The sequence below is a fragment of the Macrotis lagotis genome, chromosome 5 (genome assembly GCF_037893015.1).
Source record: "Macrotis lagotis isolate mMagLag1 chromosome 5, bilby.v1.9.chrom.fasta, whole genome shotgun sequence".
NCBI lineage: Eukaryota > Metazoa > Chordata > Mammalia > Peramelemorphia > Peramelidae > Macrotis > Macrotis lagotis.
Window position 1 is genome coordinate 140,405,402 of NC_133662.1, and position 26,671 is coordinate 140,432,072.

Below are 26,671 nucleotides of genomic sequence, written 5' to 3' on the forward strand. Positions count from 1 at the left end.
AACATTCTACCTTCTAATTTTCTTGCACTTAATAATTTCCTTAAAATTCCATTTCAACATAAACCAACTTACTTTGTATTTAGAGATATTTTCTTAATAAAACAATGTAGAAAATTTTATATTAGCATGCTTAGATTCCTCACAGTGGACATTTGAAGGGCAAGCACCAGAGCAAAAGCCCTAAGCTAGACAGTTCTATGTAAAGTTCTATGTAACAGTTGGGTTAGATTCTGTAGTCGGTGTAACAAAAAAAAATCTTTATTTTTGTGTTTGTTAGTCCAGAAATGATTCACATTCAGTATTTAATTACTTACCTGATCTTTCACACTGTCACCAGTAAACATATACTTCATATGATATAAGAAATCACAGATAGAATCCATGTAGTTTAAGTGGGTGCTACACTGGTCTACATTCAGAAGCATATCATAAAATGCCACTCCAATCTGTTTAATAAACAAAGATACACTGATAAAATGGTTTTGAATTTATCTGTCAGATCTATTTAATTCAATTCAATTATAGAATGAGTCCAAGACAAAAATACATGTTTTAGAATGCCTATATATTCTAGTGAGAGATGAATCTATACTTTGATAATTAAAAGTATCTGTGATTTCTTCAATATGGAAACTACCTTAAATGGTATAGATCCCATTTCACATGTCATTTCATGCTCATTCCCAATGGATTCAACCTTAAGGCTGGATTCTTCACTCTAGTAATATAACCGACACAGCTCCTTTTCCAGGTCTGATATAACACCTTACGTCTCAAGCAAAATTTCTGACCTGATGGCATGCTGTAGCCTTCCCACACACCCACATACAATCTATTCCCCATTGCCCTTTAGCTGAGTTGCAACTTTAACTCTTTGGAGACTGTGATATTCCAAGACTTGTATCAGTGAAAGAATACTAAGAGACATCAGTATTTCTTTCAGGGGGAAACAAATCTGACCTAACAGGAATCCATGGGACTTGGTATTATGAAATTAATGATAAACAATGGTTCTGGAAATATTTATTTAAAAGAAAAAGGAATACAATTTTCTTTGACAAGGGTTAAGGGACTTGCCCAAGGTCACACAGCTAAGTAATTATTAAGTGTCTCAGGTTGCATTTGAACTCAGGTCCTCCCTTAGAGGACCTGTAGAGCACTACAGTGGTGGTGGTTTTTTTTTAGGTTTTTTTTTGCAAGGCAAACAGGGTTAAGTGGTTTGCCCAAGGCCACACAGCTAGGTAATTATTAAGTGTCTGAGACCGGATTTGAACCCAAGTACTCCTGACTCCAGGGCCGGTGCTTTATCCACTACGCCACCTAGCCGCCCCAGTGCTGGTGTTCTATTTCTATTCGGTGTGCCACTTAGCTGCCCCAGGAATAAAACTTGAAATGTAGTGTTAAGTGCATTCATAATATTACAGTACTGTTTATTATAATGTTTGACTATTTCTTTTTATATAATATTAGTCATTTCCCCTATTTTTATTTTAAAAAGCCTATAAAATTGTTTTCTCTCATTTCATTATTATGCAATTTAAGATAATAGGCCAAAAATTTTCAGTTTTGAATCAAAGAATTTAAGAGTTCAATGGGAACTCGAGAGACTTATCTAGTTCAACTTGTACCTAAGTAAGAATCCTTGATACAATAACTCTGATACATATCATATTTCTGCAGAAAAATCTGAAGCAGTCATCAAATTTCCCCCTAAAATATAACAAGCTGTAATGGTGGGAGAATGTTCTTTGCAACCAGATAATGATGAAGGTAGTGGATTAGGTACAATGACCTCATTTTCCCCTTCTAGTACATCTTAGTAGTTTCCCACTGCTGGTTTAGACCATGTACTAAGTGACTATCCTGATGCTTTCCAGCTCTGCTATCTAATTTCCTAAATATAGTATATAAAAAAAAAGTCAAGACAAAAGCCACATTTTTTATTTACCTCTATCATGCACCGAGTTCTCTCTTGCTGAAATCTTTGTAAAAAAGGTCCTACGAGGTGGTATACATAAAGTAACTGAAATTCAGTCTTTACTATAGGAAGGAGTGCTTCAGTGAGGAATCTAGAAATCAAAGATAATCAACATTCATTAAATATTTATGAGCCAAGCATCATGCTCTGTACTGGGGAGGTGGGGAGAAGAAGAAAAATAACAGTAAAGGCTCATTTTAAAGAAAACAAAGGATTCTGCGAAGCAGCCAATAAAAAGGAGGTCCCCTCCAGGCATGGGGAAGAAGAAAAAGAGCAAAGGCACTGAGTTCTGTGGTGATGTACTAGTAAGAAAGCCAGTTGGGCTGATTACGGGATGCAGGAAAGGGAATGTCTGTGTAGTGAGAGATGAATCTATACTTTGATATTTCAAAGGATCTGTGATCTCCTCAATATGTAAACTTCCTCAAATGATAGAAGATCACTTCCCATTCATGTCATTCCAGGCTCATCCATAAGGGGCCCAACACCTTATGGCTGAAGGAAGTGCATCTAGTTTCCTAGACACAGTACATACAAAAAGAAACCAAGACAGTTGGGATCAGATTGTAAAGGGCCTTTAATCTCAAACAAAGGACTTTATATTTGATCCTAGAGACAATAAGGAACCACTGGAGTTTATTGAAATTAGGGAGTGGTGGGGCGGCTAGGTGGCACAGTGGACAGAGCACTGGCCCTGGAGTCAGGAGTACCAGGGTTCAAATCTGGTCTCAGACACTTAATAATTACCTAGCTGTGTGGCCTTGGGCAAGCCACTTAACCCCATTTGTCTTGCCAAAAAAAAAAAAACCCTTAAAAAAAGAAATTAGGGAGTGGTGTGTGTGATTAGACTTATGGGAAAGTTAGCATGGGATGGAATGGAGGAAATTGAGACTTGAGGCAGGGAATTCAATTAGAAATTAAGCATGAATTAAAGAGGAGATTGATAAGTACTAGGACTTGGAATGCTGACATAATAGATGCTGTAGAGATAGAAACACAGACAAGGCTGGGTGACTTAAAAGGATATAGGGGATAATAAAGCATGAAGAATCAATCATTGACATTGAGAGTGCAAACCAGGGTGATCAAAAGAATGGTGGTCCCCTCAACAAAAACAGGGAAGTTTGTTTTGTTTTTTAAAATTTTATTTAAGGCAATGAGGTTAAGAGTGACTTGCCCAAGGTCACATAGCTAGGCAATTATTAAGTGTTTGAGGCCACATCTGAACTCAGGTCCTCCTGACTCTAGGGCTGGTGCTCTATCCACTGCATCACCTAGCTGCCTCCAAAACAGGAAGAGGGATAGGTTTTTAGAAGAAACAAATCACAAAATAGTACTATAGTAGAAAGAAAATGGACTTTGAATTCAAGAGAAATCTGGATTAGAATCTTAATTCTGATACTAGCTTCATATGAATTGATGAGTCATTCCAACTCTTTGACGTCTCAAATGTCCTCACTGAAAAATATATTAATTATACCTGCCTCACCAACTTTAAAGAGAGGCTGTAAGTAATGCACTGAAGATACCTTGAAGCTAGAAAAACTATGGATTATTATTTTTAGTTAATGGAAGGATAAGGGCAATTCCAGGTATACTCAAATCCTAATTTCTAATATTTCAGAAACTCTAGGACCTTATATAATGAAAATGTGTGAAAAGAAGATCCAAGGGACCAGGAAACATTTAATCATCACTAAAAAGAATTGTATATGGTGTTCCTGTTTAATCAAGTTTTTACTATATGTCTTTTACATAATTACTAAAGCAGTTAGACCACTTACTTGGGGATGAGAGAAAGTTGTCCAATGTTAGAATGATGCCACACAGCATGTGCCAAAGCCAAAGTGTAGCTGCAGCTCATCTCAGAATAGGACTGGTGACAAGCAGTAAAGTCAAAAAGTTGAAATGGGTATCCAACCCATTCAGTCTCAGAGATGAAGCTTGGACTGTTAATAACACTCACTATTTGATCATGTAGAACAATCCAATATGGCTCCTTAAAAAGAAATACCATCACAAAACATAAAAACATTTCATGAATAGTTTACTCATATATTCCATGCATTCATTTAATCCAAAGATCTTAAAAAGACATAACCTTTCTAAAATCACTCTAGCTTTCCATTCAGTCTGAATGTCTTCATGAGTTTATTCCTATGGACACCAAGGTACTAAAATGCTTTTGGAAAGGCTGTCCTAGATAGTCCTTAATACAATATCATGTCTTTCTATCATCAAAATTCCATCTACAGTATCACAAGATGATGAATTAAGACATGTTATTTAAGCATCAGATGACATAATGTTAAATGTATAATGTATAAATATAAATGTTAAATGTTAAATGTTTCCCAGGTAAACACCTTGAGGAAAAGGACCATTTCATTTTTCTTCTTTTTTAAAAGATTATACACATTAAATTATGTAAAACATTTCAAATAAGTCATTTCATACAAGACTTGAATCAGAAAAAATAGGAAAGTTAAAAACAGCATACTTCAGTCTACATTTAATATCAGGGCTAAATATGATTCTAAAAATAGTAGAACTTGTTCAAAATGATTTAAAGGAATAGAAAAACAAGGAACAACATATACATTAAGAAAATACTCATGTGACTGATACTGAGCGGGATGAGCAGAACCAGAAAAACATTGTACAATCTAACAGCAACATGGGGTTGATGATCAACCTTGATGGACTGCCTCATACCATCAGTGCAACAATCAGGGACAATTTTGGTTTATCTGTGATGGAGAATGCCATCTGTATCTAGAGAAAGAATTGTGGAGTTTGAACAAAGACCAAAGACTATTACCTTTAATTTTAAACAAAACTATTATCTTATTATGTAATCTTGCTATCTCTTATACTTTATTTTTCTTCCATAAGGATATGATTTCTCTCTCGTCACATTCATTTTAGATCAATGTATACCATGGGAAATAATCTAAAGACTAACAGACTGTCTTCTGTCGGGGGTGGGAAGCAAGATTAGGGGAAAATTGTAAAACCCAAAGTAAATAAAATCTTTCTTCAAAAAAAAGAATATACTCATGTGGGACAATTCAATAAAAGTAGAAGGGGAAGACACATGAAGAGTATTGGAGGGACAAACAACAGAAACAATACTGTCAATGCAATGTACTCATCAGTCATCAGGCATTCATATTAACAGCCTTTATGCCAGGCACAGGTAAGCACTGAGAAATACAAATACAGACAAGAGGCAGTCTATCTTAAATTGAAAACAATTATGCACAAAGGATGGAGTCAGTTTTGCCATTACACTTGCTTTGAAATTACAATTGACATATTAGGGAACTGAAGCATAACTCAAATTTCATGTTTGTTTATATGCAATTTCATCTTCAAGAATACAGAAAACAGTTCCAGTTCACTTAAATCTCACACAGCACTTCAAGTTCTTTTTAAAGGTGGTGTGCTCGTCACTGTTTATCTTTTGGCAGCAAAGGGGAAAGGAAGGCTGGTCTTCACCCCACCCTGCCCAATCTGCCATGGCTCCAGCCAGAGATAAAGCAGCAAGCTAAAGTGGTCATATGCATAACCAATTATTTATTATAGTACTGATATATTTCTGAACTCTTTATGATGTATGAAAACTGCTATCGTTCGGATTGGGTTCAGATTTTTGTTCCTGGCAAAGGGTTTATTACATATAACAACAGAACTGATTATACAGAGTAAACTGGAGAAAATAAAGGGAAGAAACTAGCACTAGTAATATTCGAGATCATCTAGAAAGAAGATATGGGTAACATCCCAATTCTGAGCATGATCTGCATCTACCACTGAAAAGGTTTCTGGCAAAAACAAAGCAGATAAGGGCAGGTAGGTGGTGCACTGGATAGAACACCGGCCCTGGAGTCAGGAGGACTTGAGTTCAAATTTGACCTCAGACAGTAAGTGTCTAGCTGTGTGACCTTGGACAAGTCACTTAACTACATGGCCTTAAATACATTTTTTTAAAAAAGAGCAGATAATGACTGTCATATTATAAAAACACTTTTACAAAAAAGGAAGAAGCAACAAAAGAAACTATTATCCTGGATCTGACTCTCATCAACAAGAAGTACTGGTTGTTGAGAAGAAAAGGATGGGAAGCACTGTGGAGAAATAACCCCACCATCTTAGAATTTATGACAGACAGAATAAATGAAGCTTTGGGGTTTGACACAACCTGGACTATAAAATTCAGAGAAGGGTTAGATAGGATACCATGGAAGGATGAAATTCTGAAGATGTCAGAAAAAACATTTCAATAAAAAGAAGAGAGAGAATAAATGACCTAAGGAACTAAAAAGGCTGGAATGAAAATGGCTGAAAGGGAACTGAAACTCTAGATAAATTAAGAGGAAAAAAGAATGCCTAATGGCCCTTGATATTGTTTAAATCACTAGGCCTAATTCTCCTATACACCAGTGTCCTGAAAGAACAAAATTGCTCAGCCAATGCTAGTAATCTTTTAAAGATCATGGAAAAAAAAAAAAAAAACGCAGACCACAAGATCATAGAAAAGTGAATTGCAGTGGATAGAGCACCAGCCATGGAGTCAGGAGTACCTGAGTTCAAATCTAGCCTCAGACACTTAATAAATGCCTAGCCGTGTGGCCTTGAGCAAGTCACTTAACCCCATTGCCTTAATTTTTTTAAAAAAGGGAATTGGTTACTTTGGGAGGTAAGAGGTTCCCCTCCATAGGTCTTTAGACAAAGACTGGATAATCACTTGTCAAGTATTTTGTACAGTAAGTGCTTAATATCCTCTTAACTTTCTGATATATCTCACTGTTAAGAACAAATTAAAAACCTTAAACTCACTGGTAAGGCAGTGATGATCAATCCAATTGCATTCATCCATGCAGTAATGTTATCTCTTCGTACTAAAGGCTGACTGCAAGCAAAAAGATAAAAGTGGTTTTTGACAGACGGAACATTTCAGGATTAGAGAATAGCAAAGTCTAAATATCTATCAAATCGTCTGAAAACTGACTCATGTCAATCAAAATGAGATTATTTTTATTAGATTAAAATTTTCTTTTTTGTCTATTATTTGATTTGTGAAAGTTACTTGCATATTTTCCCATGCCATAAGCACCCATTTGATGATAATTATATAAAGGAAGACTATGGAACTATGAGAGCTAAATGTAAATAGTACTGGTAAATCAAGAATGTAAGACACTCTACACAAATGTTATTTTGTTTAGAAACATCTCATGCTTATGGAACTTAGTCCAACTTACGGACCTCTTCAGGACAACATTCAGAAGGGCATTCCCAACATCTTTTCCTGGAACATCCAAAGCCATCAGCTCCACACAGGTAACATGAAGAGCATGGGCAGCTGGATTGGGAAACTCATTAAATCGCCAGTCACAGTTTGGAAAAGGACCCGGAGATTTGCCAGCCATAGGTGCGATCAATTAAGGCAATAATATTGAAATCCAGTTTAAGACTTGGAAAATATATTTAATATACATAGACAACATATAACCAGATCTGTTTAAAAAAAAAAACAAAACCAAACAAACTTAGGTCTCCTCAACAGTATGGCCCAGGGCTAAGGGAGCTGGATTTGGGCCTAAGGACACAGGTGTGAATCCTGGCTGTCACTTATAACTTATATGATTTTACATAACCTCTCTAAATCTATTTCTTAATCAATATCTATAGATAATAAATTCTAAATGGGTGACAATAAAATTAGATGCGAATTAAAAAAACACATTTCAAGTACTCCAAATCAACTTGAAGGAGTTCTGCCACAAAACTAGTGCATCACTGTAATGTAAGAGGTAAAATGTATTCCTTACAAAAAGATTTTAAATCAATAAGACAAACAGAGATATTCCAAGGCTCCAAAACATTGAAAAAGAGATTAAGTACAGTATTTTTTCTTACTTATCAAGTATATTATCTTCTAATGCCTATAGACAAAGACTCAAAAAATCTATATAACACAATAGCTTATTTATTTTATTCCCTGGTACTAACCAATATAATCTAAAATGACTTTCTTTGGAAATAAAAAAGACCGATAAAAACCTAAAAATTTCTATAAATCTACTTTCAAAGTACTTAGTTTTCTGGCATGAATTTAATAGTGTTTTGCAGAGGATAATGGTTTTCAAAAGGCATTCAAAACCTAAAAGAGCCAGATTATTCCAGAAATTTCTCTTGAGAATAAATAAAAATATCTTCTTGAAAAAAAGTGAAAAGGTTTTTTTTTACAAATGAAAAGACTATTACCCCAATGAAAAACAAACACATACATAAACACACACACAACATGAAAAAGGATATTATCTACTAATCTGCCAATAAGTTTGCAATAATAACTGTCCTCTGGAATCCAAGGATTCTCTTCTCGTGCATTCATAGCATTTTTGAGGTACGTATCACTTAGACACCAGCCCTGTGGTCGATTATCTTTTAGTGAGCCAATGATAGCATGGACCAGCTTCCGTTTGAGTTGTGGGCGCTCTCTCAGGTGCATCTCATAGTAATGCAGAGTATTATACAAATAAGTTACTGGACGGTCTGATAAGAAAAAAAATTTAATTACAGCAGTACTTCCACTTAGTTGATTAATGACTGAGAAGAAGCTATTTGTTCTACTTAGGAAAGCTCTTTGAAATAAGAGTTCAGAAACAGATGAAGCAAATGCTGGGGAAAAACAAGCACAGCAATGGATGATTTTGTAAAGCAAAGCAATTATGTCCCAGTAAAGTGGGGAAAACAAGATCGAGATATTTATTCCATAAGGATGTTAAAATTCATTATATTTTTTCAAATAATTTGTTTCATTACTCATGAAATAGAAAATGACCCCTCTTCTTAAAATTAGAACCATTTTCTGCTTGGCCTATAGTTATTTATGGACCCAGAAAAAGGGAGAAAGATTATACTTGAGATTTTATTGATAGGAAGCTCCTTCTACTGATACAGTTTGGCACCTTCTCTGCAGCTTGCTCTGAGAGATTAAAATAATAGGGTCAGTCTGTGTCAGTTGGAGCTTGTGTCTAAGTGTCACTGTCTCCAAGGTCTCTTTATTTACTATGAAATACTTTCTCTTAACATGGAACAAGAAAAATATATTTACAAATAAAAAGAGCTCACCATGAAACTTGTATAAGCCTCCTAAGTGATCCAAAAGAGTCTCCAGTGATTTGGACACTGGCAGCAATTCCAAAAATCTATGGATAACTATATCAAATACTGGCAGGAATCGGAGACACACATTTCCAAAATAGATGGGAAGATAAGGGAGCTGGATCTGCACAGGAGGATTGACCTGCTCTGCGAGGCCCTCAAAATACAGTTTCTCAGGATATTTCTGTGGGAGTTGAATAAAAAGTTTTTTCTTTTAAGGAAGGACTGCATAAACTCAAATATAATATAATATTTAGGAATCTACATTGCTTCCTTTATTTAAGGGTATCAGATTACATTTAGTTTTAAAGAGTTAGATCACATGCATAATATTTGGTATATATGTATATGATAAACATTAGAAATATTGGTTCAAAATTTGTTCTTAAAATTTAAAGAGATTAACTCTAAAATTTTCCAGGGTATCACAAACTATTATATGGAGGGAAACAATCAGAACCATACAGCAAAGAATATCATTCCCATTTACAAAATAATGAATCTGAACCTCTCATTTAAAATACATAACATTGGGGCAGCTAGGTGGCACAGTGGATAGAGCACCAGCCCTGGAGTCAGGAGTACCTGAGTTCAAATCCGGCCTCAGACACTTAATAATAATTACCTAGCCGTGTGGCCTTGGGTAAGCCACTTAACCCCATTTGCCTTGCAAAAACCTAAAAAAATAAAATTAAAAGACATTGATTAACACGTACCTTGTGGTAGTTCATATGCTTGGTGTGCCAGTCGTTTTGCAACCAGTGCTCTGGAGAGTTCTCTTTCACAAAATCACTTACTCGATTTCTAAAATCATTTGGCTTCAGCAATAGCAACTGAATTATGAAATAACAAACCTGAGCTTCATTTCCTTCATGACTTCGCATGGCCTTTAGTGAATCAAAAATAGAAAAAAAAAAAGTGATAAATCATGGCTCAAGAAGATCATTTGAAAATACATATTATAGAGAAATAAATTTTAAATATTCAGGTTATTGGTGGAAGAAAACTTGTGGAATAGTCAATACTTATGATTTCATATAAATACATTATTTATGTATATATTTATAACTTCCTATACATATACAGAGTAACTGAAATTGTTCAGAATTAAAAGTCACAATACTAGGCTGCTATTTTGATTAATATGACCTATCAAAATCATTCTTCTTCATTTCTTTTTTTTGTTTGTTTTTTTGCAAGGCAAATGGGGTTAAGTGGCTTGCCCAAGGCCACACAGATAGGTAATTATTAAGTGTCTGAGACCGGATTTGAACCCAGGTACTCCTGATTCCAGGGCTGGTGCTCTATCGACTGTGCCACCTAGCCACCCTGATCATTCCTCTTCATACAATGTGCAACAGTTTCTTTTAAATTCTTTCTTTCTTTTTTTTTTTTTTTTTAGATTTTTCAAGGCAATGGGGTTAAGTGGCTTGCCCAAGGCCACACGGCTAGGTAATTATCAAGTGTCTGAGGTCGGATTTGAACCCAGGTACTCCTGGCTCCAAGGCCGGTGCTCTATTCACTGCACCACCTAGCTGCCCCCTAAATTTTTTTTAATTAAAAAAAATTAAAAAATTTTTATACAAGGCAAAGAGGGTTAAGTGACTTACCCAAGGTCACACAAGCTAGGTTAAGTTTCTTTGATATTCAATTCTGTTGATCTTATTTGCAAACCCTTTCTATTTAGCTATTGCTAAAAAAGTCAAAGAAACACAAAGATTGTACAGGGTAAACAAACAGTTGCACTTATAAACTTTTGAGTGCTTTCTAACTTAGCCACCTTTAGGTGAGCTAGAGGTGTATTCCTGAGACTAAATTCACTTCCCACTGATCAAATCTCCAGAGCACAAAAAAGACTTTCCCCAGACTAGAATAAATTCCACTTCTTTCTATATTTAAGAGACAGCTCAGATATTACTTCCTAAATGAAAGCATGTTTTGTCACCCATGTGAAATATTCTTTCCCAATAAATTCTTTTTTTTTAAGGCTTTTGCAAGGCAATGGAATTAGGTGACTTGTCAAAGGTCACATAGCTAGGTAAATGTCTGAGGTTGGATTTGAACTCAGGTCCTCCTGACTCCAGGGCTGGTGCTCTATCCATTGTGCCACCTAGCTGTCCTTCCCAATAAATTCTTAACATGATATTGTTCCATACTGATAATTTAAAATCACATCACATCTTTCTCATCTTGTCTCATCTCCTGTACTAATATGTAAGGTCCCTGAAAATAGGAACTTTTTCATTTTGTATCCTTCCTAGTGCTTAACACAGTTCCTTACCATAGGTGGTCAATAAATGTTTGCTGAACGAATGTTTGAAAGAAAACTGCCAAATCTCCATAGTTTTTTTTTAAATCAACCAAGATTTATTAAGCACCCACCACATGTGAGGAAGGATGATAGATAGACCCCTGGGAAACAAGTACAAAAGGAAATGCTGTCCTTATAATAAAAAGCTTATAGTGAATCATGAACACAAATCAAGTACAAGGAAAAATTAGATTTGTTTTAAGGAACAGCTTTCTTGGGAGTGGGGAATGATATAATTAAAAGAGGTTGACATTTACATTAAAGAGAATGGTATGAAATAAGGATGAAAAATTAGATGTATTAAATTACACAAGGAGTCATGGAAGGGTTTTTGAGCAAGAGGAGTAAAATGGACAAAACTGTATCTTAGGAAAATGATCTGAGCAGGGAGACCAATAAGAAGGCTGTTAGATTCTTTCTTCCTCTATATATCTTGTCTCTATCTACTGTCAGGTAAAGGATGATGAGGTCAGAACAAGAGATTGGTTATGTTAAATGAAAAGAATTGAACAGATCATAGAGATCTTTTGGGGGGAAAAAATCAACACCTCAGTAAATGACTGGTAATGGCAGGTGAAGATGAAGATTTAATAAAGACTCCAAGATTATAAACCTGGATGATGAGAAAGATAATGAACTCTTTAGACAAAAATAGGCAAGTCTGAAGAAAAGACATGTTTGGGAATGGAGAAGGTACTGAATTCAGTTTGTTTTTGTTCAGTTTGAGTTATTAACAGGACATGCCAGGAAACAATTCTGCAAAGCTGATGAAAGGATCAAGAGAAAGATATGAGATGTGCATACAGCTATGGAAGTCATCTGTGAAGAGATGATAATGGGACTTATGGGAACAAATGAGATCAGTAAGGGAAAAAAAGAGAAGAGGGCCTGGGATAAAGCCTGATACCAGTCCCAAAGGAGCAGCAGATGGATGATGTTTCATCAAAGAATGCTGACAAAGAAGATTAAGACAGGTTGGAGAAGAACTAGGAGAGTCCAGTGTCACAAAAGTTGAAGTGGAAGAAAATATCCAAGAGCTGTAGTCAATAGTTTTAGAACCTAAAAAAGATGAATGAACATGAGGACTGAGAATAGGTCATCTGATTTAATAAGCACCTATAAAAATCTGTGAGAGAGAAGCTCTTGTCCCCTTTTATGCATAGATTATCAGAAGAGTAAATTGCCTGGGGTCACCTCAGGATTTGAACTTTGAGCTTTTGAAATTTCAGGACCCTTCAAATGATCAAAATCTATACCGATTAAGGAAGTTCCATAGGATCTGCAAGGACAATGAGATCTCAGAAATGAATACTTACAAGACAAAGAATTAACCGGTCCAGTGTAACAATGTTGTACTTCCATACCATATCATTGAGGATCTCAATGCACTTGTTAAGTTGCTGACCTCCAGCTGATGTGGAGAACTCATAGACCAGGAAATCTGCAAATGTTCTAACATGTGCTACCAAGGCTCTGGCCCCAATCCTCTCCAGTACTCTAAAAAGCAGAGAAAAAATCGTTTTATTACAATCTAACAATACAAATAATGGAAATAAGAGCAGATATGTCTATGGATTCACCTATAGCCAATCTGATTAATGTGATCTGTTTCCAAGAGCATCTTCCAAAGGAGGCAAAGGAAGAGGGGAGCAGAGCCTTGCAGAGAGAAATGACTAATTATTTCATTTTCCTTGGTCATAGATTTCCACTTTCTGTATTCCTCCTCTACATTTTTTTTCAGGTTAAAACGACTTTCTTGAGGCACATTATTTTGCTTGAAGAATGCCTGAAGAGAAAATATAGCAATCATAATTTTATATTGTGGAAAAAGCAGTGGCTCACTAGTTCAAGGATTATTAATGTGAAAGTTGGTTAATTTTTAAAAAAATATTTTGATAGCTGCATTTCAATATGGGTAATTCCCTGCATTTAATGTTAAACATTTAAAAACAATACTCTGAGAAGGAATCCATAGGCTTCTCCAGGACATAGTACAAAAAAAAGATTAAGAACCCTTTTCTACATGAAGATCAAATATTTCCAACTCCTTGTTCTTTTCTCAGTCACGTGACTGAGAAATTGTTTAACTGCAGCATCTCTAATTTTCTCAACTGTATAATCAGGAAATTGAACTCTCTAATATCTTTTTCAATTTCTAAAAAAAATCTCTATAATGTCTTTTTATGTTTTTAAAAAAAGAGGAAAAAAAGATGCAATGCTCCTATAATGAAATGAGGGGAAAATTCTGTTTTCTCTTTAAAAAGTCAGTTTCCTTTGTTTTAAACAGATGCCTATTTTTTCCCTGTGGTTAAAATGATAAAAATATTCTCTAAAATCTGATCACATTCTCTCTAGCCTTGTCCCACAAGACATCAAAAAGAACTACTTACAGTGGCTGCTACGATACCTCTTTATAAACTAGATTGTTAATTGAGTTTTCCTTAAGTTTTCTTTCCACAAGTATGAATTCTCTAATTTTCTGTTAAAGTTGTATTTTAAAGACATGTTTAATTGCCATTTCTCTAAGTTAAAGGTCTGCTTTAAAGATGTATTCAATTCCCATTTCTTGATGGTAAACATCTATTTTAAAGTGTGTTCAACTGTCTTTCCTCACAAAGTTCATATAAAGTTAATACCCATAAAATTCTATTGGCTATTCTTACAGAAACTTATGAAATTATTGGATAGTGGAGAAATGCTGGTCTTGATGGTCAGGAATACCTAGATTCAAATTACATCTTTTGACATACACTGGCTATGTAACTGACTGGGCAAGTCAAAACATCTCAGGACCCCAGTAATACTCAGATTATATAACGTTGAAAAGAAGGTGCCGTTCTGCTGTTGGTGGAAGGAGTTTCCTCATTTGGAATTCTGTATACCAATGAAAGCTTAGGTATAGGTTAAAAAAAAAGTCTGGAAGTATATGGTCAAATATCTAAACAAATATTCAGCCCTGGGTATGTAAAAACATGACAGCTATCTTTAATAAGTCTTTGTAGGAAAAAACAAAGATTTAAAAATGCAATTTAAGTATTTACAAAGCACCCATCATAGTTAAGATAGAAATGCTAAAGACAAAAATGATAAAATTCCCTAGATGATCTTACAACTCAAGCTATTTTCCTATTCAATAAAGTTAACAATAATAAAAAAAATTCTGCATTATAAAATGGAAAAATAATATATTTTCCATATAGTTATGGTTCATTATAGAATTACCTGCAGAGGAGCTGGAAAGCAGCTAAGAGTATGAGAAGCCCAATTGTGAGGTGTAAAACTCATGATGGTCTGAAGTATATCCTTGCACCAAGTTCCCTGAATTGAATCAGAACCTGTAAAAAAATCTAAACAAACAGATAACTATAAAATCCAATTCAATTTGAGAAACAATAAGTACATAATGAACTATGCAAGATGCTAGGGGTAATGACATCTCTGCCCTTCAATGAGCTTTTATTCTACTGATGGAAGTAAGGCATACAGAAGGGGAAGTCTAGAATAATATGGATCTTAAGTAAATATATAAGAAGAGTAAATATAAGTAAATATAAGAAAAGAGTATCTAATTCTCAAGGATCAGGAAAGGTTTCTCATAAGAAGTAGCACCTCACTAGAGCATTGAAAGAAGAGAAAGATTTTAAGATGCAGGGGTGAAAAGTGCATTTCAAACACAGGGGACAGCTTTTAAATTGAATAGTATATTGAATTTAAGAAATTATTAATTTTGCCAAATTTAGAGAGGACACAAAGGAGTCATTAAATAAGATTAGAAAGGCAGATTATTGAAGGTTTTAGACGATGGGTTGAGAATTTAGTATGCTATTCTGGAGTTTAAAGACCACTGTTTAAAGTGTATAGGCAACTAAGCAGAAGATACAAATTCACTTCCATTAGAGGAGCTTTAAGTAGCTTTATGAAAATGGTTTGAATAGGAAAAAGTGTGTGAGTAAACTAGGCAGTTACTATGATTGTCCAGAAAACTTGAAATAAAATAGATCAGTTAAGTCAAGGCTGTCCAAAATGTGGCCCACAATCCACATACCTATTTCAATAAAAACTTTTAAAAGGTCAGACAGCTCTGAGCTAAATAAAGAGAAGGCATACATATACTGAGGCTCACCCACTCAAAAATTACCCCAAAGAATAAAGATAGCAGGTTATTGGGACTAAAAATAGAATATCAAAATCAATTCTGTAATTCCAGTGACGTTTACATATGAATTCAGTGACTAAACTCAGTACTTGGTTTAAGATAAATTTGAACTTTCTTGATTTAGAGGAGGCATAGAAATAAAATTATAATATAAACAGTCAATGAAGAGAGAATTTACTATATTTGAGAATCTTTCAGAAAATCAAAACAAATAATTTTAGGATAAGAATGATTTTGCTTTTTATATATGCTAATTTAATTTCTATGATTAACTCAGAGAAAGCATCATCTCAAATCTTAAAACAAGAGTGTGACAATTCCAGCCACAACTACATTTCTTCAAAAGTTTCAGGGGTCCTTAAATTTTGGTTCATCTTAATTTCCCTTTTAGTTGATGGCAACAGGTATTCCAGTGGACTGGAATATTTATTCAAAAGTCCTAATGTTCAAGGGCTATAGCTCTGTCTCTTTAGGATAAGGCATAAAAGTTTGTTAGTAAGTCACACAGGTAAAGTCCAAGAGAATAGTTTTGTAGAGTAAGGCTATTACCAAAGGAGAATAAGTTGAACAAAATTCTTTATATTTCCACATTTAATTTTCAAAGCCTTATTTCTCTAATACTTATTAACCAATCTGAAAATGGAAGCACAAATTGGTAAAAGTTATACTCTGAAAGCAACAGATTAGTTTAATAATTTCAAATACAGATAGTAATTTTACTTGAAGGTATTCTTTCAATGGTACAGTATAATCAAAATAACCTTTACTATACTTTCACTTTTTTCTTGAAAAATTCATTATTACCTACCTGTCACATGAGTTGCTCTCGCTAATGTCAAAATTAAGGCCCGGTTCAGTTCTTCAGATTCTGCTGAAAGCACAGTTTTGGGGTCACTAAGGAAACGAGTAAACTGTGGTTGTACTTCAGAGCTGCCAAGTGCCGTTATGAGTCTTAGAGCAGTGCTCTCAACGCTGAAAGGGGAAAAAGAAGAGTTATCCATGTTATGACATTTTGGGGAAAAAAATATATCTACAAATCTATAGTTTTTATAAGGGAGGCAAAAAAGATTTAAACTTGAAAGCTCTTTAAATTTTTTTCTTTGAGGGTGGTTAGGTGGTGCAGTGGATAGAGCACTGGCCCTGGAGTCAGGAGTACCTGAGTTCAAAATCCAGCCTCAGACACTTAATAATTACCTAGCTGTGTGGCCTTGGGCAAGCCACTTAACCCCATTGCAAAAATCTAAAAAAAAAAAAAAATTCTTTGGAAAAAGCTTAGCATCCTAGTGTCAGTTTTTCTATAATTCCCAAATTGAGAAGTTCATATCATGTTCCCTTATTTTGCTGACCAGTCAAAGTCACTGTCTGTAAGATATGGAAATACAAAGTTCTTTTAATTTGGATATATTGTTTTGAAAACTGCATCAGTTTTCACTAATGGTACAATAAAAAACACATCTGGCAATTTACCTAAAATAAACAAACAAAAAAAGACATTTGTTTTTTCAAATCTAAATGGCTGACAGAGAAGACAAAGACTGTAAAGATGTAACCACCAGTTCAGAGACAAAAATATTTCATTGGAAGAAAAGCAGTAACCAAGATCAAAAGAAATGTAGTAAATTGGGAAACAATCTTTACAACTAATGATTCTGACAAAGGACTCATTTCTAAAATATACAGAGAACTGAGGCATATTTTTAAAACAAAAAGCCAGTCCCCAATTGACAAATGGTCAATTGGGGATATGCAAAAAATATGCAAAGGCAATTTACAGATGAGGAGATCAAAACAATCCATAGCCCTATGAAAAACTGCTCTAAATCATTAATATTAGAGAAATGCAAATTAAAGTTTCTCTGAGGTACCACCTCACACCTCTGAGACTGGCCAATATGACCAGAAAGGATAATGATCATTGTTGGAAGGGTTGTGGGAAATCTGGGACACTATTACACTGTTGGTGGAACTGTGAACTCATCCAACCTTTCTGGAGAGAAATTTGGAACTATGCCCAAAGGGTAACAAAAATGTGCATACCCTTTGACCCAGCAATACCACTACTGGGTCTATACCCTGAAGAGATGATGAAAAAGGGTAAAAACATCATTTGTACAAAAATATTTATAACAGCCCTGTTTGTGGTGGCAAAGAATTGGAAATCAAGTAAATGTCCTTCAACTGGGGAATGGCTTAGCAAACCGTGGTATATGTATGTCATGGAACACTATTGTTCTATTAGAAACCAGGAGGGATGGGATTTCAGGGAAGCCTGGAGGGATCTGCATGAATTGATGCTGAGTGAGATGAGCAGAACCAGAAAAACACTGTATACCCTAACAGCAACATGGGGGTGATGTTGAAGGACTCACCCATTCCATCAGTGCAACAATGGGGAACAATTTTGGGCTGTCTGCAAAGGAGAATGCCATCTATATCCAGATAAAGAGCTGTGGAGTTTGAACAAAGTTCAAGGACTATTCTCTTTAATTTAGAAAAAAAAAAAAGATATCTTATTGTCTGATCTTGTTACCTCTTAGACTTTTTGTCTCTTCCTTAAGGATATGATTTCTCTCTCATCACACCCAATTTGGATCAATGTACAACTTGGAAACAAAGTAAAGACTGACAGATTGCTTTCCCTGTGGGGGGAATTGTAAAACTCAAAATTAAAAAAAAAAGGAACTAAGGCAATGCAAAAAAAAGAAAAAGCAACTTTTCTAGTAAGAAATTTACACATGCCCCATTTGGTTTTTTTTGTAAGGCAAACGGGGTTAAGTGGCTTGCCCAAGGCCACACAGCTAGGTAATTATTAAGTGTCTGAGACCGGATTTGAACCCAGGTACTCCTGACTCCAGGGTCAGTGCTTTATCCACTATGCCACCTAGCCACCCCCATTTGTTATTTTTTAATTTAAAAAAAAAAGCAAATTCAAAGAGTAGAGAAGAAATTCATGTTAATGTGAAGGAACAGAAAAATATACATCCAGTACACTAGAATAAAAGTGGCATCTACAAAGGCTTACCAGAGATGAAGCTGGTTTTGATTGGTTTGGGGAACAGCAGCCAGAGAGTGAAGATGACTCAAGAGTTGAACTCGGTAATGAGGCTGGATGTGGTGCATACGATAGCTGAACATCTCCAGGAGTGTGTGTAAAATTCCCCAAGCATGAGACTTGAAAACAGTAGGCAAGAGTTGACCTTGTGAAAGGAGACAATAAAAATATGTAAAAGTAAGATTATATAAATATCTTACAAAAAATGAAATTATATTTGATTTTTGTTTTCATACATTACTATGTAATGCTCTTACTAATAAATCCTTTAATGCCCAAAGATTCTATTTCCATATAAACCAGTAAACGACTGTAGGTTTCCACTAGGGCTGGAGCCAATGCCACGCTGGATTTAGCATGTGCCAGTTTTATTACTCTGGTAGCAATACTGTGAATTAAGCTGTGGGAAAGGGAAGAGAAGAAAAAAGAAAGTCCAAATATCAGATATGACACTAAATAATAACTCAATTTAAAAAAGTCCATTTTATTATTCTCATTTTACAGATAAAAAACTGAGGTTCAGTAGGGTTAAACAAACTGTATATAATCTTTCAGTTTCTAAACCGCAAGAACTGATATAAATTCACCTAACAAGTAGGATTTGAAAATCTGAATCAATTTCTTAAACTATTATTTAGCAGTATTTGAGTGAGCTAAATTTCACATTCTGCAACCACATAAATATAATCTTGATACAAAGTAGTTTTTCAAACTAATAATAATTAACCATTTACTAAGTGCTTACAACATGTCAGAAACTTTGCTTCAAAAAATTCAAATATTAAATTTGACCATATTTTTATAGCTCTGACAATTTAATTCCATAAAAGCATTAAATGGGGGCTCTAACCAAAGTACTATCTAATTGCTGATACAAAGAAGAAATTAAGTTCCTTTTTTAAAAGAGCTTACAAATAAAAGGTGGAGGAAATATATTTCAGACTGTAATAAATGTATACAATGTATACAAATATATGTTAGACTGTAATAAATGCCTAAGGAGTTTATGAAAGAGTCATAAAGGAGGTTTGCTTTCTCTGGGGAGGAAGAATTAAATCAAATAACATGAAGCGGTTATATCTTAACTGAGATTTTAGAAAGGGAAGAATTTCAACAGGTAAAGATGTGGAAGGAAGTCTATTCCTGGTATGAAAGATGGTGTATATATAAATATATGTTGGGGCTAATGGAGGGGGGAGGGAGAGAGGGAGGGAAACAGCCAGAGAGAAAGAGAGACAGAGACAGAAAGAGAAAGTGAACACACACACACACACACACACAAACACACAAACACACAGAAAAACAAAAAACAAATCTATTGATATGAACTAAAAAATAACATAGGATCCAAAAGAACATACCTCATTTTGGCATGCACTGTAAGGGAATCCAATAGGTTCATTGGTAAGGGGGTGATAGATCCTGATGCCATGCAATTAATACCAGGGAGAGAGATTCTCATATTTCCATTGCCATAAATAGTCTCTACTAGAACTCCCATAGGTAATGTAAAACATTCTGAATTTGTAGAGTATGCGTTACACAACAAGGCAATTTTATAGTCATTCATTTGCAAATTTTTATTTCGAAGACTTTGTTGCAAGAACCTATGAATATTAAGTTAAATAAGAAAACATGTAAAACATCACAAAATATAGTTGCAATACACTTTAAAAAAATGTTCAGTCTTTCAACTGTACAAAGAGATGAAACCTGAGGATCACAAAGTGCTATGTTTTCCCATTCCAAAATACAGAACAGCAACACACATAATCAAGGATTCTTGGTAGATTTCTAAGAAAAATTTTTATATACTATTGCATAATTTCTCAAGAATCTCAAAAAATAGGAACAAAAGGAATTCAGTCTTGAAATAATACCGAATACAATACTATTTCTAAATATATAAAGCATGTTTTCCTTATATACATGTTTTTTAAAAGATAAGTTTCTAGTAACAGCAGCATAATAGCTAAATGAATCAATCAAGAGGTATGTGCATATTGTGTAAAGACTAGTTTATCAGAAAGGAACAATAATTTCCAAATTAATTAATTACAAATTAATTTATTATTTGAAATTTAAAATAATTATACTTTACAGATATCATTACAAGTACTATATAAGCCTTGTTATTAAAAAGCAAATACATATGGAATTATGAAAAATCTTCATTATTTGTGAACATAACTTTAATGAAGCTATAAATGATCAGTTTTGAAGATAAAAGTACTATTGTCTTTCTAATTTTAAGGTTGTTAATTCTCTGCTGTAGATATTGGCCAACTTTAGCTAAATACATGTTAATTATTATATAATTAGAATTAATCTCAAAAGTAACTCCCAAATCCGATTTACTTCTATATAACCAAAAATTAACAACATGAAGTTATAGACTTACTCATGGTGAAGTTTCAGGGAGTGAGGTATAGGAATCTGTAGTTTGGAGTTGTCATTTTGGGCCTTTCTATTTAGATGTATCCAAATACATGTCATTGCAAAGGCATGGGTTGATTGAGGTTTGTTAATATCTGGCACAGGAATACACTAAGAAAAACCATATTTGTATGTTATTACAAAATAAAGGAGCAGCAAGTTTTAGGTATTCTTACAAATGAGAATCATAGATCTAGAGCTAGAACTCAGAAATATTCTAATCCAACTCTTGTTTTTCATATAAGAATACTGAAGTATGCAGAGGTTAAATGACACTTATTCATATTTTTAAGTTTTCCCTAAACCTAAATCCTAAATTCACCTAACAGGATAAGTAATATTTATTAAATATTTATGGCATATAGATTATAGACAATTATATATAATATTTATTCTGGGGATATAAAAACAAAACAATTCCTATTCTGAAGGAATTTACATTCCCTGAAAAGGAAGAAGATATACAAACAAATAATAAATTGTCCTTGAAAAGAGAATATTATAAACAACCAAAGGGCAAACCTCAAATAAAAGAGTGGCCAAAAGTCTTGAAAAGTTCTCAAAGATAAACAGCAAACTACTGACAATCCTATGGAAAAAAATGCTCTAAAATCATTAATAAGAGAAATGCAAATCCAACAACCCTAAAGTTTCACTTTACAACTTGCAAGTTGGCAAAGGTGACAAAAGATGAGAATTGTCAGTGTTGGAGGGAAAATAGTTCATAATATACTGTGGAATTATAAACTGATCCAAATATTCAGCAAAACAATTTGTTATTATATAATTTTGGACTTTTCATACTCAGGAGTTTCCACTGCTGGGCATATACCTGAAAAGAATTTGGAATTATGGGAAGCTATTAAATTATGGAAAAGTCATAAATTTTTTACTCTCTTGGACTGAGATTTCAATATCATATTTGCTTCTCAAGTCAAAGACTGAAAAAGTCCCATATATGTATAATAAAAAAAAAATACACAGTAGCACTTTTAAATGATGGGAAAAAGTAGAAACAAATTGAGGACCCAATCAACTGAAGTGCTAAATATATAAAATTCTAAAACAGAATATCATCAAATTTGGTCATTTTTCAACCAATGGATATACACTGTTTCCAGTTTTTCTTGTCATGCCAAAGGAAAAATAAGATTCAGAGAAAAATGAAAGTTTTGAACTTATACAAAGTATAAAGTGGGCAACCTGCTATATATACTTTTTAAGTTTTTGCAAGGCAATGGGGTTAAGTGGCTTGCCCAAGGCCACACAGCTAGGTAATTATTAAGTGTCTGAGACCGGATTTGAAACCCAGGTACTCCTGACTCCAGGGCTGGTGCTTTATCCACTGCGCCACCTAGCCGCCCCTGTTATATATACTCTTGACCATTCCCCTTCTTAAATACTCTCTCCTCTCTGAGTTTTTCTGACAGTAACTCTGGGGTGTTACTCTTAGTGCTACTTGTTTATTATTTAAATCTGTCCCCCCCTAACTTGTCTCCTTAGGAGGGAAAAGGAAGACTGAACATCAGTGTTCTCTGGCTGCATTTTCTTCTTTATATATACTCTCTTAGTGACTTCATCAACTATTATGAATTCATTATCATTTCTGCACTTACAAATCTACATATTCAACTCTAGCATCCTTAACTTAATCACCATGTATGTTCCATAGGTATCTCAACATGTCATCTCCCATTCCTCCATGACCCAATCTATCTCTTTTCCTTACTTTTCTGTCTCTCCCTCACTCCACATATCCCATCAGTTGGTCAATCTTGTTAATTCTAACTCCAAAATATCTTATACAGATCTCCTTCACCATACTTAAGATACCACCCTAGTTCAAGGCCCTAATTACTTCTGGACTGGACTATTTGAATCACCTAATTAGTCTCATGTCTCTCTTCAATACATTTGCCAGACTGACAATCCTAAAACTTTGAGCTCCTACTTTGAGGTCACTCTATTCAATAAACTTCCTAGAACCTCTAGGAACAACGAGGGAAAAAAAACAATGGGCTTAGAGACAGTTCAATTTCTGCCCCAGATACTAAAAGCAGTATGATCTTGGGCAATTCTGTTAACGCCTCTCTGATTATCAATGAAGATCTTTTATAGCCTGGCTCCTATCTTCTTTTCTGGGAACATTATACATTATTCTTCTGTGTACTGAACAATTCAATTAAGCTGTCCTGCTAGCTGTTCCACATAAATAACATTCCATCTCCCATCTCTATGTCTTTATATAGGTTGTCTCCCTATCTTCCTTTTAAAACATCTCATTATTGGAGGGAGACCTTTCTAATTCCCTCCAGCCATTAGTGTCAGCCCCAACCCTACCCAAATTTATATTGTATTTACTAATACTTCCCTTTGAAATGTAGTTTTTGAGGGAAGGGTTACAATTTTGTCTTTGCATGTTTAGCATCTAAACACAAATTTCTTAAGAGAGGCTTGTTTGCTTAATATATATGGAAATAACTTTGATCACACTAAAACAAAAAAGTTACTTTTTTTTAAAGTGCTGTGAGAATAAGATAAACTGTCTAAAGATAAAAATTAGTCAAATTTGCTCTACACTAGGTGTTATCTAGTATTTTCTCTATTTTTAACCATTTATATAACCTTGGGTAAGTTACAACCACTTTATATTTTAATTTTCTCACCTGTAAAAGGGACTTGGAAATTAAGTAGTCCATCCCTTCATCTTACAGATAAGAAAATAAAGCCCAGAGTTACAGTCATAATTAGGACAAAAATCCAGGTTTTTTTTGCATACAGTTCTTTCCATTACTGCAATATCACTTCCCCTGTACATTTAATATAAACTCAATTATACTGTTTTCCATTGAATGGTCAAACCTACCTCTTTTTCTGGATAAAGAAGATCAAAGAGCTTCATAACAGGGAGAAAGTCAGCTAATGCATTTTTCTGAATACTTCCAGAAATGAACTGCAGCAATACCCACATTAGATGGTCTCTGCCTTTAATAAGACCTCGCCCTGCTAACTGTAAAGGATGTTTGGAAATACAGATTATTAGTTTTCAGTTAACCAACATTGATGGAAATTTCCAATATAAAACAAAAGAATTTTGAATGCAGAATCTGTGGAAGGTAATTCCTACTTTGAGAAAGTTCATGATCTCACTTTAGTATTTCATTCCTTCAATGATTTCAGTGGTTTGGTGATTCATTCCCATAATACTGACTACCATTTTTATATTTTAAATACAGTTGGATTAAAAAAAAAACTGATGGTCTCTTGGCAGTCAATTTTTGAGGGATTTATAAAAATCTACTCTCATTTTTGCTTGAATATATGCATTTTATAAATATAAATAACTACAAATAAAAAATATGGTGTAACAATGGTAAAGTTTGTTTTTAATATTGAACTTTTTATCATCTAAGAGACAAAATTTTAACCTACCTCATCAGGTAATGAAAAGAATTAAAGAACCTGCCAAATCATGATGGAGCTGAAATTTAGTTTCAAGATTTTTATTTTTAACACAAAATCTATTTTAAAGTCTTGCTTTCTGAAATTACAACCAGTTTGTTTTTTTAAAGAAATCTAGATCCTAAAATTAATATGCCCACTGGAAAAAAAAAAGGCTTAAATCATACCTTTTGATGAAGAGATAAGACCATATGAGGAAAACTTGCAAATTGGAAAAGTACAAAAAAAATGAGCTGGCTTGAGAGGTGCTGCCACAGAAGCTGACTGGTTCCCCCATCATCAAATTTCTCCTCAGTCTCTGAACGTTCCATGGCATAAACCACCAGATCCACCAACTGGTCCTCCAGCACTGGGCAGCGCTGTTTGTGCTGTAGGACAGAGATTAGATACAGTATTCCAAAAGTCTCTTGCTTAGTTTTAGAAGTAATCAGGTAACAGACAATATTAAACAAGAGGCTGGGAAGCATGAAATGAAGTCTGAACTTAAGAAGTTAAAGTTAGGCTGGTTTATTAAAGCTGCATCATGTTATGTCATAGAAGATAACTGATAATCAAAACAACCCTTCCACAAGACCACTGATAGCAAGCATTTTTGACTGAAACCTAAGTGGAAAAACTTATTTTTAAATTGACAATTTCTCTTGTCTAAAATTATCTGGAACTCTTGGTTATTTGGAAGAATCAGAATTCATATAAAAATCTAGGATTTCAAGTCCTTGGATGGTTTATAATAGGTTAGTAAAGCAAGATGTAAGCCACCTGCCTCATTTTAAAGTTAAAAGGCTGTAATGCAATGCTTCATTTAGATACAGTCTAAATCTTTATCACAAATTAATTTTATTTCACAAAGAGTTTCCATACATTGAATTAGCCACAGCTCTATCCCCCCCCCCCCCCAAAAAATACTTTGTGAAAATTTGGTCAGAAAACTATCAGATGTATGCTTTCCTCTTATAATCCAAACATAATGCAGCTTTAATTGTAAAACAAAGCAAAAAACTATTTTTTAAAAAAGAAAAGAACTGAGCTTTAAAACTAAAAATGAAAATGCAATTTCCCTTTCTAGAGGCAAAAAGATTTGTGCTTTGTTTTTTCAAAATTTTTTAAAAAAACTTTTAAAAAAATACACCCACACGTCCACAAAATTTGTTTAGTTGTTCTTGCATTTTCTTAACAAACAAGTTATGTGTCTTAGTAGCCAGGCAGTTGACATGACAGCCTTTTTTAGTAAATAGAATTGTTAAAGGAGAGATGCTTTTTTCCCTATACTTTAAAGATGCTATTATTTGCCTTTTGCCATGAAAAAGGGATATGATTTCTTTAAGGAGAAAAGTACAAAAATGGGGACAAATTTGAATATACAATGAATAGCATATCCTCTTTTGCATGCGTTTTGCCAGCTCAAACTTGTAAAGCTACAAATCTAGCTGCACTTTCTTAAGACATGCAAAAACAGAACAATTAACCAAAACAGTAAGCATCAACTGCTGTTCCATGATCTCTCCAAAAACACAATGCCATGATCACAGTTCAACCACGCTACAGGTTTACAAATAGCAATATTAACACCACCAATTGAAAATACAGTACTTTTTCCTCCAAAACTAATCATTATGAAGCAGAGCAAAGTGCAACAGACAACACTACAGACTATATTGTAATTCAGCATGCAAAACTACTGTGTACAGGGCTTGAAATTCACTAGTTCTGCTAACCACCAACAACTCAAGAAGGGCTTCAAGACAATACAAATTTAGAGTGAAGTCATTCCAAGTATAAAAGAATCAGAAAATTTTGTGAAAAGAAGTAAAGCCAGGATTTCCAGTAGGAATTTGTCCCTAGTAATGAGTTTTTTCCTCAGGGAACAGAAACTGACCAATTGGTGATCTATTTCTATTTCTCCCTCCCCAATGATGGTTCCCCCCCATCAACTTGCTTCAATAAATAAAGAAGAAACTAAACGAAATCTATTTTGAAAACCTCAGGCAATTTAAGGGCTTCTCTTTAAATATCTATGATCTGTTAAAAAAAAAAACCAAACAAAAAAACAAAACAGGAGAATACTTACCTACCTATTTCTCAGAAGGGTTGTGGTGGTAA

At 34.3% G+C, this 26,671-nt stretch overlaps 1 protein-coding gene across 3 annotated transcripts in view; it reads right to left on the reverse strand.

Annotated features, from left to right (window-relative positions):
* Positions 1–26,671, reverse strand: part of MED23 (mediator complex subunit 23) — a 50,158-nt gene that overhangs the window by 4,546 nt on the left and 18,941 nt on the right. For all 3 annotated transcript variants that reach the window (XM_074187594.1, XM_074187595.1, XM_074187596.1), the window contains 18 exons: positions 24,739–24,939; positions 23,976–24,119; positions 21,075–21,220; positions 20,035–20,280; positions 18,931–19,073; positions 18,644–18,818; positions 16,430–16,593; positions 14,688–14,812; positions 13,046–13,251; positions 12,782–12,962; positions 9,871–10,041; positions 9,122–9,338; positions 8,306–8,542; positions 7,250–7,415; positions 6,821–6,893; positions 3,763–3,977; positions 1,949–2,069; positions 315–446 (listed from right to left, as the gene is read on the reverse strand). In XM_074187594.1, the coding sequence (XP_074043695.1) occupies positions 315–446; positions 1,949–2,069; positions 3,763–3,977; positions 6,821–6,893; positions 7,250–7,415; positions 8,306–8,542; positions 9,122–9,338; positions 9,871–10,041; positions 12,782–12,962; positions 13,046–13,251; positions 14,688–14,812; positions 16,430–16,593; positions 18,644–18,818; positions 18,931–19,073; positions 20,035–20,280; positions 21,075–21,220; positions 23,976–24,119; positions 24,739–24,939 (3,063 nt within the window). The remainder of the gene's footprint in view (positions 1–314; positions 447–1,948; positions 2,070–3,762; positions 3,978–6,820; positions 6,894–7,249; positions 7,416–8,305; positions 8,543–9,121; positions 9,339–9,870; positions 10,042–12,781; positions 12,963–13,045; positions 13,252–14,687; positions 14,813–16,429; positions 16,594–18,643; positions 18,819–18,930; positions 19,074–20,034; positions 20,281–21,074; positions 21,221–23,975; positions 24,120–24,738; positions 24,940–26,671) is intronic.